General features: G+C 37.9%; 1 protein-coding gene across 1 annotated transcript in view; it reads right to left on the bottom strand.

Annotated features, from left to right (window-relative positions):
• Positions 1–12,971, bottom strand: part of ASB7 (ankyrin repeat and SOCS box containing 7) — a 48,350-nt gene that overhangs the window by 16,500 nt on the left and 18,879 nt on the right. The window contains exon 5 of the mRNA XM_025893194.2: positions 277–882. Coding sequence (XP_025748979.1) covers positions 277–882 — 606 coding nt within the window. The remainder of the gene's footprint in view (positions 1–276; positions 883–12,971) is intronic.

Genomic DNA, 12,971 nt, shown 5'->3' with positions numbered 1-12,971 from the left:
TCCTTTCTCTGTCCCTTCCTATATTTCCGCTCTCAGCCTATCTATCCCTGTTATTTTCAGTAACACATTGAATTCATATGAAATCTTGTGATATAGAGCTTTCTTTTTATTTCAGATGAATGAAGCATGACTCATATTATTAATAACTTATTAATAAGCAGGGCTGATGGGAATCATTAGCATCTGCTCATTTTAAGTTGTAAACACATCTGAAACACCCCCCAGAAGATGAAAATTTCTTAAAAATGCAATAAGAGTAATAATTAAATTACATACTTGTGACTTCTTGTAAGAAATCCAAACACGGTCGACTACTTCCAGAAATACTTATTGAAACAGCCAATGGGGTCTGTCCTTCATAGTTCCTTGTGTTTGTGTCCGCTCCATAGTTATATAACATCCGTGCACAAAGCACATCATCCCTAAGGGCAGACAAATGCAAAGGAGTCTGTCCATCTTCTAAGCGACCCAAGTTTGTGTCTGCTCCTCTCTGAAGGAACATTCGGCAATAAGAGTGATTGCTTTTGATCACAGCATATCGCAAGAGGAAACCGTTCTGGATGTCGATGTTGGCATTGTGGTCCAGGAGGATCTTCACGCAGCTTGACCTCTCTCGGATGATGGCGAGCTGAAGGGGGGTGGTGCCTTTATCGCTGAGCGGGTCGACCTCAGCCTTGAACTCCAGTAGGAGTCGGACAAATGAGTCCCTACCATAGTGAGCAGCCACATGGAGGGGAGTCCAGCCATCATTGCTTTTGGCATTAATAATGTCACTCCTGTATTCAGATTCTAACATCAGGCGTGCAATCCGGGCCCGGCCGTGCATGGCTGCGTAATGAAGAGCAGTGAAGCCTCCGATCAAGTCCTTAACTGTCGGATCGGCTAGGGTTAAAACCAAAATGAAAACATTAGCAGACTCGAAGACAAAACAATGAATTCTACCACGGCACAGAGCATTTAAGCCCATTCCTAGGGAAAAAAAAATGTGAAATGACTGAAGATTTTAATGGACATCAGGTACTTCTTTCTCAGTTTAACTGAAGCATAGTTTTCACGGAAAATAAATTTTGGTAGAAAGTCATCAAACCTGGGTTAACAGGACAAAAATGACCTACAGAGTATTTAAAAGATAGGCAAAAATAGAGCGTTCAGATTGCCACAGCCCCTCTCTTAATTTAACTTAAATTAATTTTAATCTTAATTTAACCAACTGCTTTTGGCTACTCGGCTCTCTCATCTCTGTATTGTTTCATGTTTCTCTTCAGTTTTGAACTTTTTGTTTTCTCTTGTGCTTCTTGGTCTTAAAGAGAAGCATGTGTAGCAACATCTGCTGCTCTAAAGGACGGATGTACTGTGGTCTGGCAGGCTGTGTTGTTTTAGGGTGTATTAGGTAGAAAAAACAAAAAACAAAAAAAAAAACTTCTGTGGTCTGTAAAAATTCCAAAGCATGTAAGATATATGTTAAGTGATCTTGATAAATCATGTTTTCCTAAGATAAGAGACTCTTCTGTGGATTCTTAGTTTTATAAGAATTTTGGAGTTTCTAAGAATTAAGTAGCACGTTGTGTGAAAAATTGGGAGAAACCTCAGCCCTGTATAAATATTTTCTATAACAGTTCCAAAATGCTCTCCTAAATGGACTGATTTCTGGAAAGAAAGAGTGAAAGGAGGAAAGAGAAGCGACAATTGGCTATGTGACTCTTCATCACAAACTTTTGTCACCTGCCCCGATCTTCCCTGAAGCCAAGGGTCAGTTCTGTGTGGCTCTCATCCCACTCACCTTCCTGGGCAGTGGGGAGAAAAGGGGCAAGACAAGAAGTGCTCCCTCCTATTATGTAGGTCACGTCCTGGGGGGCCAACAATCTCTCAGGTGAAAATAAACTGGTCAGGCCTAACTACCTGTAGGATTAAAATGCTCTCTTCTTATAAAAGTCACCCTTAATTTCTGGTTTATTCATGAAAGAGAGAAATTCATGAGTGCTTTCCAAACAGAAAGCCTCCAAAGTTATAGGATTAAAACACTTCTATATTGTTTACTGAAACATTATTTAGTTCTAAACTATGTGATGACAGCTGGGTCCCTTAGAAAAATCTATGAGGCAGAAAACTCCATATAAAATATTAATAATACTATGGAGAATAAAAAATACAATTAAGAAGTAGTTGCTAACAACAACAAAAAGATACAGTACCTACACACTGTGCTACTTAAAAAGAAAAAAAAAGCAAGCAAGAATGTTTAAACAAAGCATTTTGCTGCCATCTACTGGTAAGGCACGAACTTGAGCGACAAATGTTTTCACTTTGACAGCTTATGCTGAGCCCTCAAGTCTCGGACACCCACCCTCCCTTACATATGGAGACTAAGGCATGAAATCTAAAAGAACCCCTTCTATTCGAATGAAACAATGAATCTTGCCAAGACTTCCATTTCTAATCTATACCTGACCAATCAGCTGCTTCTTTCTTAATCTGTGGGGTTTAAGAATACCTTCTTTCATTTCTCCCACCTTTGAATCCACCAGGGCTGTCTTTAAAGGTGCCAGCAAACAGTCTTACACGCATCTTATACTCGCTCCATTTGAAAGTAAGACTGAAATTATGTTACATGCAATTGCACCAGCATCTTTGGTTTTCCACTTTAGGCCTTTTTTAGGTGCTACTTGCATTTTGGTGCTATACTGAGCTGGGAAAAACAAAGATTAACAGATACAACAGGGATCTGCTTAGTCTCAGTAAAAACCATGAATACGCAGTAACCGAGGACATGCTGGAAACACAGCAGAGAGGTAGAGCTATAAATTAACAATGCATAAAAAGTGTATACTTACTGTCCTCAAGGCATTAACAAATAGGAGACAAAAGACAAATGAAGATGAAAACAACGATTAATTTAAGGATTCTTATAGCTAATGCAACAGATAAGGAAAAGATCTCATTTGTAATTAGTAACAGAAACTGCAAAACGCCTGGATATAAAGTAAGAGATGCATGAGGCACATGTGAAGACACTTCTTTGATTGAACTGAATTCACTTCATCTGTATCTGCTCAAATGTCCCTTCATCAGAAGAGCTTTCCCTGAACACTACCAGCAGTCCCAGCCACCTCATTACTTTGTCCTTTTAGCTCCCTTCTGCCTACTCGCAGGTGCAACTTATTTTAAACAAGTTATAGTATACTTTCAAGAAATCCATTTAAACCTACTGAAAATTTTTAAAGTATATATAAATAAAAGAAGTATTTCCTACCAATATGATTTTTTTCCAACTGCTTTAGTGAGGTACAATAAAATTCACCCGTTTTGAGTGTAGAGGTTGATGAACTCTGACAAACTATAGAGAGCCAGGTAACCGCCACCACAATCAACATACTCCCATCATCTCCGAAAGTTCCTTCCTGCCTCTTTACAGTCAATTCCTTGCCCAGACTGTAGGTCCCAGGCAACCACTACAGTTTTGCCCTTCTAGAATGCCATGTAAGTGAAATCATACAGTATGTAGACTTTTGTGTTTGACTGATTTCACTTAGCATGACGTTTCTGAAATTCACCCATGTTGTTGGTGTGCATATATCAAAAGTTCATTCCTTTGTATTGCTGAATAGTATTACCTAATATGTATATACATTTATTTATGGATTCACCAGCAGATAGATAACTGCGTTATTTCCAGTTTGAGGCTATTATGAATGAGGCTGCTGGGAACATTCACATACAAATCTGTATTTTTCATTTCATTTGGGTAGATACCTAGGAAAGAAGTGCTGGGCCACATGTTAAGTGTACATTTAACTTCCCAAGAAATTGCCACACTGTTTTTCTAAGTGGCTATACAATATTATGTTCTCTCACCAGCAAAAATGTATGAGAGTCACAGTTCTACATCTTCATTAATACCTGGCATCATCAATAATTTTAATTTTACTGCTCCAGAGAGTATAAAGTAGTAACTTACTGAGGTTTTAATTTATATTACCCTGATGACTAGTGATATTGGGCTTATTCATGTATTTTCTTTTGTCAAGTGTCTGTTGAAATTGCTCACTCATTTTTACTACATTGTTTTTCTCATTACTGAGTTTACAATTCAATTGTGTATATATTCTGGATACAAGTCTTTGTCAGCTACGTTTTGTAAATATTTTCTCCTGGTCTCCTGATTGCCTTTTCATTTTCCTTTTTTTGAAGAGCAAAATGTTTAAATGTTGAGGAAGTCAACTCATTTGTGTCTTTTATTGCTTGTGCTTTTTGTATCCCATTTAAGAAATCTTTCCCAATGATTTATCCCTGTGCCACGGTCGAAAACCAATTTACTATACAAGTGTGGGTCTATTTCCAAACTCTGTTCTAGTCTATTGACAGAAAAGTGTATCCATACACCAATACTGGATCGTCCTGATTACTGCAGCTTTACAGAAAGCCTCGATAGCAGGTAGTACATATCCTCAAGCCTTTTAAAAAACTGTTTTGTCCAGTAAATTTTAGAATCAACTTGTCATTTTCTTCAAACAAGCCTATGGGATTTTGATTGGAACTCCATCGACTCAAAAAATGGAAACCATCCCCAAATACTCTAAATAATATTGACTCTTCCAAACATGAACAAAGAATATCTGTTTAGGTCTTCTTTAATTTCCCTCAGCAATGTTTTGTACTTCTCAATGTAAAGGGCTTGCACATCTATCATTACATTACTAAATATTTTAAATATTTAATCTTAAATATTTTGTTTTGTTGGTATAATAACTAATTGTTTTAAAATTTCATTTTCCAATTATTAACTGCTGATATAGAGAAATAAAGCTGATTGTATACTGAGCTGTGTAAATTAACTAAATTCACATTTTTGTTCAAGCACATTTTTGTAGATTTGTTATGCTAGTCTGTATACACAATTACGTTCTCTGCTAATAAAGAGAGCTTCACTTTCTTTCCAATCCTGACAGGACTCTTACTTAAACAAGTGTTAAATAAAAATGGTAAAAGCACATACTCTTGCCTTGTTCCTGATCTCAGAGGAAAAGCATTCGGCAGTTCACCATTTACTATGATGCACATAGTAGTTTTTCCTAGGTACCTGTCCTTAGGTTTTGGAAGTTATCTTATGCTTCTGGTTTGCTGAGTCTTTATGATAAATGGGTATTTTATAGGGTCACATGCCTTTTCTGCATCTACTGAAATTATCACTTGGTATTTATACTTTTATTCCATTAATAATGTAAATTACCATGTTGATTTTCAAATCTTAAACCCTGCACTCCTGGGGTAAACAGTACTTGGCCATGATATAATATTCTTTTTTTGTACACTGATGGATTAGATTTGCTGGTATTTTGTCAAGGATTTTTGTATCTATCATCACGAAGGATACTGGTATGTAGTTTTCATTTCTTTCAATGTCTATTTGGTTTTGTATCAGGGCACTGCAAGCCTTACGCAGTTACACAACCAAAGAGTTTGGGTAGTGCTGTTACTGTTTATTCTTTCAACATTTGAAATAATACAAGAGAGAAGGCAGCTGGGCCTAAAGTTTTCTTCGTGAGAAGTTTTAATCATGAACTAAATTTCTTTGATATAGGGCTGTTCAATTGTTTTATTTCTCCTTGGGTCAGTCTGGGCAATTTGTGACTTTCCAGAAATTGGTCCATTTCTTCTAAACGGCAAAAAGGTGTTCGTTATATTCCTATTACCCTTTTAATGTCTACAGGATCTGTAAAACAGTTTTCCCATGCTTACTACTGGTTATGTGTTTTTTCTCTTGCTTTCTTTATCAGTCTGGCTGGAGATTTATCAATTTTGTTGATCTTTTAAAAGAGTCAATTTTTGCTTTTTTTGTTTTATCAATTTTCTCCTTCATTTGCCCATTTTCAATCCCACTGATTTTTTTTTCTCCTTATCATTCATTCCTATTCTTACTTTGGGTTTAATTCCAGCAGTACATAGAAACTTCTAATACAGCCCTCTTTCCCCTTCTTTGTGCCACTGCTGTCATATACATTACATCTTTATATAGATTTTTCTTTAAGATTTTATTTGAGAAAGAAAGAGAGAGAGGGAGAGAGAAAGAGAGAACAAGCAAGGTGAAGGGCAGAAGGAGAAGCAGACCCCCCGCTGAGCAGGGAGCCCAACGCAGGGCTCGATCCCAGGATGCTGGGATCATGACCTGAGCTGAAGGCAGACACTTCACCGACTGAGCCACCCAGGCACCCCCTAACAGCAGTTTTATACTTGTTTTATGTTGTTGTCTTTAAGAAATGAAAATGGGGAAAATATATTTATACTGTCTATGGCAGAATGATTCTAAGGGGGCCCCTCCCATAATCCCTGCCTCTTCATGTCCATGCCTTTATGTACCTCTCCCCTTGAGTTTTAAGCAGGACCTAGGACTTCCTTCTAAGCCAAGAGAATTCGGCAAAGGTGATGAACTGTGTTCATCATCACTACTTTGATTGTGTTATGTTATATGAGGGTCCACCTTGCTGGCGGACTTGCTATAGTGACTCTCGTTGCTGACCTGAGGTAAGGAGTGCTGGTGGGAAAGCCCATGGGACAAGAATCTGCAGGTAATCTCTAGAAACCGTAGGAACCTCCAGCCAAAGGCCCACAAGAAGCTGAGGCCCTTAGTCCTATAAGCACAAGGAAACTAACCTGGTAACTACCTGAGTTATCTTGGAAACAAACTTTTCTCCAGTCTAGCCTACAGATGAGAACATTCTGGCCAACACCTTAAAAGTATAGGGTAATAAATGTGTGTTGTATTAAGCCATACGTCAGCGTAATTTGTTACATGGCAATAGAAACAAATACACTGTTTTTTAGATATACCTGAGCAATTACTTTTACCAGTGATCTTTATTTTTTGTATGAAAAACAAAGGACGGTTTTGCTAGATACAAACTTCTCGACTGACAGTTTGTTTTTGGCAATTAGAATATGTCATCCCACTGCCTTCTGGCCACTGCTGTTTCTCATGAGAAATTAGCTGCTAATCTCATCAATGAATTCTTATACATAATGAATTTCTTCTCTAGGTGCTTTCAAGATTTTCTCTTTGTTTTTGGCTTTCCACAGTTTGACTATTTTGTGTATGGATGAGTTTATCCTACTCAGAGTTCACTGAACTTTTCAGATGCGCAGTTTAGTATTTTTCATCAAATACGGGAAATTCTGGTCATTATTTCTTCAAATATTTTTTTCTGCCTCTTTCTCTCCTCTCTTTTCTGGCTCTCCCATTAGGCCTCATGCATATTCTTGATAATGTCCCACAGGTCTACTGGGCTCTATTTTTTTTTTTTTTTTAGTTCTTTTTTCTATATATTCCTCAGACTAATGTCTATTTAGCAATTTTCAAGGTCACCAGTTTCTTCTGCCAGTTCCAATCTGCTGTTAATTACTATAATGAATTCTTGACTTTAGTTATTGTTCTTTCAACTGGAGAATTTCTAGACACATACACATATATTGACATATATGTAAATTCTATCTCTTTATTGCTAGCTTCTATGATGAGTCACTGTCATCACGTTTTCCTTTTAATTCTCTGGACATGGTATCTGTCCTTAGTTCTTTGAACACATAATAGCTGCTTTGAAATTTTGTTAACTGAGTAAAGCATCTGGGTCCCTTTAGAAACACTTTCTATCAGCTGGTTTTATTTCCTGTGTATGAGCTATACATTCCTGTTTCTTAGGCATGTCTCACAATTTTTCTGAAAACTGAAGATTTTAGGTGATATTGGAGCAACTCTGGATTAATGAGGAACTCCTTAAAAGTGAGGATGGTGTGGAATGCTGCTACTGTTTGTTTTAGTGAAATGCTCAGACTAATTATACAAAATCTGTCTCCTTAGCACTATGCAGCTACTTAGGTCTCTGCTTAGTTGTTAATATTATTAAATTCTGGCTTCTAGGGGCCACTCCTAAGACTAATTCATGTTTGGTTAAAATAACTATTTTTGACCAATGACTGGTCAGAAGCTGTGCTTAAACATCTTGAACCAGCAACGTTCCCACACTTTGCCAAGGTGGTATGTGTATAGGTTGAGGTGCACATTCAATCATCAGGGAATTTATGAGTGTGCCCTAGCTTTCATTCCCTGGTCTCAGGGTCAGGTAAGGATGAAGAGGTAAGTGGGGTCCTCTCTGGTCTTTCTTAAGCATGCATGTAGCCTTCCAAATTCCCAGGAATACACAGAAGCTTAACGAAGCCCAAATGGCTGTCTCCGTCTCTGGGTCTCCTATTAAATGTGAGAGTACGATGTTGCTTGCCCCAACCAGTATCACAGCCTCAGGCAGCTGTGCTGTTGGCCTTTCCAGATTGTCAGCCACCTAAACTGACACCACTATTATTTTCAACTAGGCTCCAGGCATAGGGCATTTTCACTGAGCTCCAAAAGCAGGTCAGCCCACTGGCAGCAAGGGGAGTGCCGGCTATCATGATAATTGCTGCAGAGATTGCTGGGGGCAGGAAGGGCACCGATGGGGGCAGCCACTTTGGGTTCAATTTCTTATTCAAGTTTCTCATGGTAAAATTTAGATAACTGATTTAAGATCATTCTTTTCTACTATAAGCATTTAAAGTCACAAATTTCTCTCTAAACACCACTCTAATACATCCCATAAATTCTGATATATTGTACTTTCAGTAGCATTCAGTTCAAAACACTGTTTAATTTCCAAACATCTGAGGCTGTCTGAGGTATTCTAATAAAATTCCACTGTAGTCAGAGTTATTCTTATAATTTCATAAAATTTACTGAGACTTTATTGCCAGCATACAGTTTATCCTGGTGTCCTATCATGTACACATGAAAAAAAATGTATATTCTGAAGGTGCTGGGTGCAATTTTCAAAAATATCAATTAAGTCAATGAGCTTGGTATTTTTCAGATTTTTCTCTAGTTATTGATTTCTTTATCTAGTTGTTCTATCAATTGCTGAGAGATGTTAAAATTTTCAACTATGATTGTGAACTGTCCACTTTTCCCTTCATCAAATTTTTGCCTCAAATTGGGCCCCCCCATTGGGTACACATTCTATGATCAACCTCCTCTCTAATACTTCTGGGCATTATAAACCCCTAACCCTGATGAACTGTCCCATCTGTCACTGTCTTTCTTTAGTTCGGGTAATAGTTTATGTCTTAAAATAGATTTTATATGTTATTAACATAGCCACTCTGGCCTTCACTTAATTATCATTTGCATGGTATATCTTTATCCATTTATCTACTTTCAACCTATCTGTCTCTCTATACCTAAAGCGCATCTCTTGTAGGCAGCATATAATTGAGTCTTGTCTACTCCTTTTAGACAATTTCTAGTTTTTAACTGGAGTGTTCTGTCCATTAATGTTTAATATAATTATTGCTATAGCTGAGTTTAGATTTACCATTTTATTAGTTGTTTTCCATTTGTTTCCTCTATTGTTCCCCTTCTTTACTGCCTTTTTTGTACTAGTAGGCCATTTTTTAGCATTCCATTTTAATGTCTATTGACTTTTTAGCTACACATCTTTGCATTATTTTTTTTTATCTTTGTTTTACTGGTTGGTCTAAGGATTGGAATGTACACTAACCTGATTAAAATCATAATCAGGATTTATACAAATGTACTATTATATTATATGCATCCCATTTGCATTCAAAAGGAAAATCCTAAAATCAGGAAAATACAGGTATAAGCACCATACCCTAGTTCACTATACATGTGATTACTCTTTTTTTTTTTTTTTAAAGACTTTATTTATTTATTTGACAGAGAGAGAAAGAGAGACAGTGAGAGAAGGAACACAAGCAGGGGGAGTGGGAGAGGGAGAAGCAGGCTTCTCGCTGAGCAGGGAGCCCGATGCGGGGCTCGATCCCAGGACTCTGGGATCATGACCTGAGCCAAAGGCAGACATTTAACGACTGAGTCACCCAGGCACCCCTACATGTGATTACTCTAAAAAGTTTTGGGAAGCACCAAATGCAATTAGCTAAGTTACACAGGAACAGATATTGCTTGGAGGTCTATAACATAGTTATGTTTCATGTTGTATTAACACAGGAAAGAGAGGCAACAGTGATGGAGGAAAGCAAACTAGATGAATACCTAAAACTCTGCTAATAATTCACCACAGAATAAAAAGCTGGAAGGTCAGATGGTATAATGTCTCCAAACAGGATTTCGCCAGAAACAATTTTTTCATTAATGAAAAACTGCAAATTTAGTAAAGCAGCAGTGCAAAAAAAAAAAAAAAAAACCCCCAAAAAAACAAAAACAGCATTCCCTGATAACTACTCTCAACACTGATGATAGACTTGCAGCTTTTCTTCTACACCTTTTAAAAAATTACAAGTAATTCTAATCATAGTCTAATAACGTAATCTTTTCTCTATGTTTGGGCATAAGAATTTTAAAAATATGTGAAATGAGGGGTGAAATTTTCAGAGAGAAAAAAATTCCTTCATTAAGGATAGATTTCTTGGAATTAATCAGAAGACAATTTATTGGAAAAAAAGATCTCCCAATTCTAAGGATCTAATATATACTTCTAAACTGCTTTCTCCAAGTGTTTTCATAAATTCCTACCATTAACATTTCTGTTTTATCCCACTTGGGATATCATCTGCAAAATCTTTCATTTCTGAAAAGATAAAAATAATTTCTCACCACACTGCTACTGATTTCTTTGATTTATCCCTTATCTCCCTAACTTACTTTCATGTGTTTCTCCACAAGGATTTTACCTACTGTATCAAGAGGAACCCTGAGATGCTCTTCTCAGGTTCCTATGGGGATTTGCTCTACGGATTCAACTTCTAGAGCTTCAGCTGACTGCCTTTCCCGTCAGTTACATGAACACTGAACCTGAAGATAAATAAACACACCTAAGATAGGTCTCTTAATGTTATTTTCTTAAAATGTCTTAATGTTATTTTCTTAAAACAAACTTAGAATTTTTAGAGTGATTCCAAATGGGAAAATGAAGAGGATAATAATAATGGGTTTTTTATGATTCCCACTATTACAATACAGACTCCTCTGCATAACTTTAACAGCATACTAACCTGGTCAGAAAGATTATCAGGATTTGTACTGAGGTACTATTATACGCATCACATTTGTGTTTAGAAACTCTAATATTTCTGGGCATTATAAAACCCTAAGTGTTCGCTTCAAAGCATGATGTCTGAAAGCACAGACACAAACACATGTTTGTGCTATGCTTTATTGCACTTTTTACAAATGGAAGGTGTGTGGCAACCTGCATCATCGAGCAAGTCTATTGGCACCATTTTACCAACAGTATCTGCTCACTTCATGCCTCTGTACCATATGTGGGTAACTCTCACAGTATTTCAAACCTTTTCATATTGTTCTATTTAATCTCGTGATCTGTTACCAGTGATCTTTGATGTTACTATTGTAATGGTTTGGGGGCACAATGAACTGTACCCACATAAGCAGTGAAACTTAAGCAATAATGACTGGCCATTATCCCATCCCTCCCCCTCTCCTCAAGCTTCCTGATTCCTTGAGACATAACAATATTGAAGTTAGGCCAATTAATAACCTTACAATGGCCTCTAAATCTTCAAGTGAAAGATTTAAGGTTTAAAGGTAAGGATCTGACTTTAAATCAAAAGCCAGAAATGATTAAGCTTAGTGAGGAAGGCGTGCTGAAAGTCAAGATGGGCTGGGGAAAGCTAGGCCTCTGGTGCCAAACAGCCAAGATGTGAACGCAAAGGAAAAGTTCTCGAAGGAAATTAAAAGTACTGCTCCAGTGAACGCACGAACGATCAGAAAGTAAAACAGCCTTATTGCTGATATGGAGAACGTTTCAGAGGTCTGGATAGAAGACCACACCAGCCACAACATCCCCTTAAGCCAAAGCCTAATCCAGAGCCAGGCCCTAACTCTTCAATTCTGCGAAGGCTGAGGGAGATGGGGAAGGTGCAGAAGGAAAGTTCGAAGCCAGCAGAGGTGGGTTCGTGAGGTTTAAGGAAAGAGGCCGTCTCCATAACTTCAAAGTGCAAGGCGAAGCAGCAGGTGCTGATGGAGAAGCTGCAGACAGTTATCCAGAAGATCTAGCTCAGAGAGTTAATGAAGGGGAAGACACTAAACAGTAGATTGTCAGTGTCAACAAAACTGCCTTCTACTGAAAGAAGATACCATCTAGGACTTAACATAGCTAGAGAGGAGAAGTCAATGCCTGGCTTCAAAGGTTCAAAAGACAGGCCAACTCTTGTTAGGGGCTAATGCAGCTGGTGACTAAGTAGAAGCCAGTGCTCATTCACCGTTTCAAAAATCTTAGGGCCTTTAAAAATCATGCTAACTCTACTCTGCCTACGCTCTATAAAGAGAATAACAAAGCCTGGATGACAGCACATCTGTTTACAACAGGGTTTACAGACTATTTTAAGCCTCTGTTGACACTTACTGCTCAGAAAAAAAAAAAAAAAGATTCCTTTCAAGATGTTACTGCTTGTTGACAATATAACTGGTCACCCAGGAGCTCTGATAGAGACGGACAGTTGTCTTCCTGCCTGCTGACACAACCTCCTCCATTCTGCAGCAGATGGATCAAGAAGTAATTAAGTCTTATTATTTAAGAAATATCTATGTAAGGCTACAGCTTCCATACACAGTGATTCCTCTCCTGGATCCAGGCAAAGTAAACTGAAAACCTTCCAGAAAGGATTCATCATTGTATATGGCACTAAGGACATTTGTGACTCACAGGAGGAGGTCAAGGTATCAAGAACAGGAGTTTGGAACAAGTTGATTCCAACCCTCATGGATGACTTCGAGGAGTTCAGGACCTCAGTGGAGTACGTAACTAGAGATGTGGTGGAAACAGCAGAACTAGAATGAGAAGTGGGGCCTGAAGATGGGACCGACCTGCTGCCCTCTCATGACCAAACGTAAATGAACGAAGAGCTGCTTCTTAGGGACGAGCAAAGGAAGTGGTTTCTTGAGATGGGATCTA

Source organism: Callorhinus ursinus, unplaced genomic scaffold, assembly GCF_003265705.2.
Source record: "Callorhinus ursinus isolate GAN/ISIS: 27379988/994484 unplaced genomic scaffold, GSC_fseal_2.0 scaffold47, whole genome shotgun sequence".
Classification (NCBI taxonomy): Eukaryota; Metazoa; Chordata; class Mammalia; order Carnivora; family Otariidae; genus Callorhinus; species Callorhinus ursinus.
The sequence above is the reverse complement of the archived record's forward strand: the minus strand, read 5'-3'. Positions and strand labels throughout refer to the sequence as shown.